The sequence below is a fragment of the Bison bison genome, unplaced genomic scaffold (genome assembly GCF_000754665.1).
Source record: "Bison bison bison isolate TAMUID 2011002044 unplaced genomic scaffold, Bison_UMD1.0 scf7180017846159, whole genome shotgun sequence".
In the NCBI taxonomy this organism is placed as follows: Eukaryota; Metazoa; Chordata; class Mammalia; order Artiodactyla; family Bovidae; genus Bison; species Bison bison.
In genome coordinates this window covers 1-1,902 of record NW_011476732.1, presented here as the reverse complement: position 1 = coordinate 1,902, position 1,902 = coordinate 1, and the positions used below count along the sequence as shown (strand labels likewise).

At 67.1% G+C, this 1,902-nt stretch overlaps 1 protein-coding gene across 1 annotated transcript in view; it reads left to right on the top strand.

The window, feature by feature from the left end:
• The window catches only part of LOC104987703 (NMDA receptor synaptonuclear signaling and neuronal migration factor-like), a gene marked incomplete at its 3' end in the record, with an annotated part of 5,602 nt that extends 3,713 nt beyond the window's left edge, over positions 1–1,889 (top strand). The window contains exons 3-6 of the mRNA XM_010838750.1: positions 7–136; positions 421–513; positions 1,360–1,412; positions 1,749–1,889. Of these exons, the coding sequence (XP_010837052.1) occupies positions 7–136; positions 421–513; positions 1,360–1,412; positions 1,749–1,889 (417 nt within the window). The remainder of the gene's footprint in view (positions 1–6; positions 137–420; positions 514–1,359; positions 1,413–1,748) is intronic.
• Between the last annotated feature and the right edge of the window lie 13 nt (positions 1,890–1,902).

Genomic DNA, 1,902 nt, shown 5'->3' with positions numbered 1-1,902 from the left:
CCTGGGGTGCCTGTGCGGGACCCTTCGAGTCAGGGACAAGAAGGAAACTAGCCCCATGGGGTCAGAGGTCTGAGGGTCTCTGCTCACTGTGTCTTCTCCCTCACGCTGCCATTTCCCGCTGGGACTCCAGCATCTCGTAAGTACCAGGAGGACCTTGAGCCTGAGGGCGTGGTGGTGGTCCCTGGGGAACTCGCCCACCCGCACGTAGGTCGGGGCAGGCCAGGGACCTGGGCCCTGACCAGGAGGGCGTGCTGGGTCCTGGCGAGCAGCGAGCTGCACCAGGGCCTGTGGGGAGCTGGGCTGAGGACACGGCGAGGCAGGCTGGGACCCTCTGTCTGGCCCAGGGCCCTGGGTGCCTGCGGGCCCCGTTCTCGAGCCTCCGTCCCCACGTCTGTCCCTCCCGCCTGCGGCCAAGGGCAGTGCTGACTCGTGGCGGTTTCCCAGGGTGTTCAGGGGCTACGCGGAGAGGAAGCGCCGGAAACGGGAGAATGATTCCGCGTCTGTAATCCAGAGGTAGGGCCTGCCAGCCACTCGCCACCAGGGTCTGTCTCTTGTCTGTTCTGGTCTAGCCTGGGCCCCCCCAGTCCAGTGGACCTGATGGGGAAGGGCGGTGGCGACCACTGGCCTGGCCCTGCTCTGGGGACGCGTGCAGGCAGGAGGGGTCGTGTGGCCTGAGCTCCCAGGCCTGTGTGTTGGGGACACACTGAGCTGAACCGCAGCCAGTAGGCCCACGCATGCCTTTCTTGGGCCCTTGAAGCCCAGAGCTGTGGGATCAGCAGGCAGGCTTATCCTCCCAAACCCCACCTCAGATGTGTCCAGGAAGCTTGACTGTCTGTCTTGCAAATGGGGCCTTGGCAGGACACAAAGTTTGGAGTTCAAGAGACCTGCCTCTGAGGCGGCCTAGGGACACAACATCAGGAGTGGGGGCATCTGCTGGCCCCAGGCCCACCTTGCGGTGCGGCCCGCTGTGCTGCCTTGGCCATCGTGCGCGGGAAGCAGGAACTCTTGACTCCTTGAGAAGGGGGTTGGGGGTGGTCAGAGTGTGCCTGGGTGCACGGAGGGAAGGGAAGGGTGGGCAGCAGGGATGGGAGACCAAGTGCACAGGTCACCAAGGGAGCTGTCCTGGGAGGAGGGTGGGGGGCAACAGGAAGCTTGATAACCTTGCTTGTGTCCCAGCGGCCAATGGGCTGGGAGGCTCGAGGAAGAGAAGACCGGGTGGGATTGGCCTGTGGAAGAGCTGGGGGCGCCGGGAGGGCACCCCTCACGGAAAGGGACGAAGTCGGGGAGGGGAGCACGGAGGAGGAGCATGCCCAGCCCTCCTGGTGGCCCTCACCAGCACCCCTGTGCTTCCACTCCTAGGAACTTCCGCAAACACCTGCGCATGGTCGGCAGCCGGCGGGTGAAGGCCCAGAGTAAGGCCCAGAGTGAGGCGGACGGGTGGGCGGTGCTGCTCTTGGCCGACTGGGGCTTGGCGTGCTGCTCTCTGCGCCCCCAAGGCGGGTGTCGCCTCCGGGCACCTTCCCACACCCAGGCTCCGCCCAAAGGACAGGGCCCCGCCCCTTCACGCAGACTCCGCCCGTGTCCCCCGACCCTGCCCGGTCCGCCTTTTGCCCCTCTCCTACCCGTCCCATTGCAGCGGCATCCTGCACCCTCCAGACCCCGCCGGCCCGCGTCCTGCCCAGCCGCCGATCCCAGCCACCTCCCGTGGCTGCAGGCCACGTCCCTAACGGGCTCTGCTCTCACTGCAGCGTTCGCCGAGCGGCGCGAGCGGAGCTTCAGCCGGTCCTGGAGCGACCCCACCCCCATGAAAGCCGACACCTCTCACGACTCCCGAGACAGTAGGTGCCCGGCACCGCAGGCCGGCCCACCTTCCCCAGAGGCTCCCCTAGGCCCCCAGCCCCA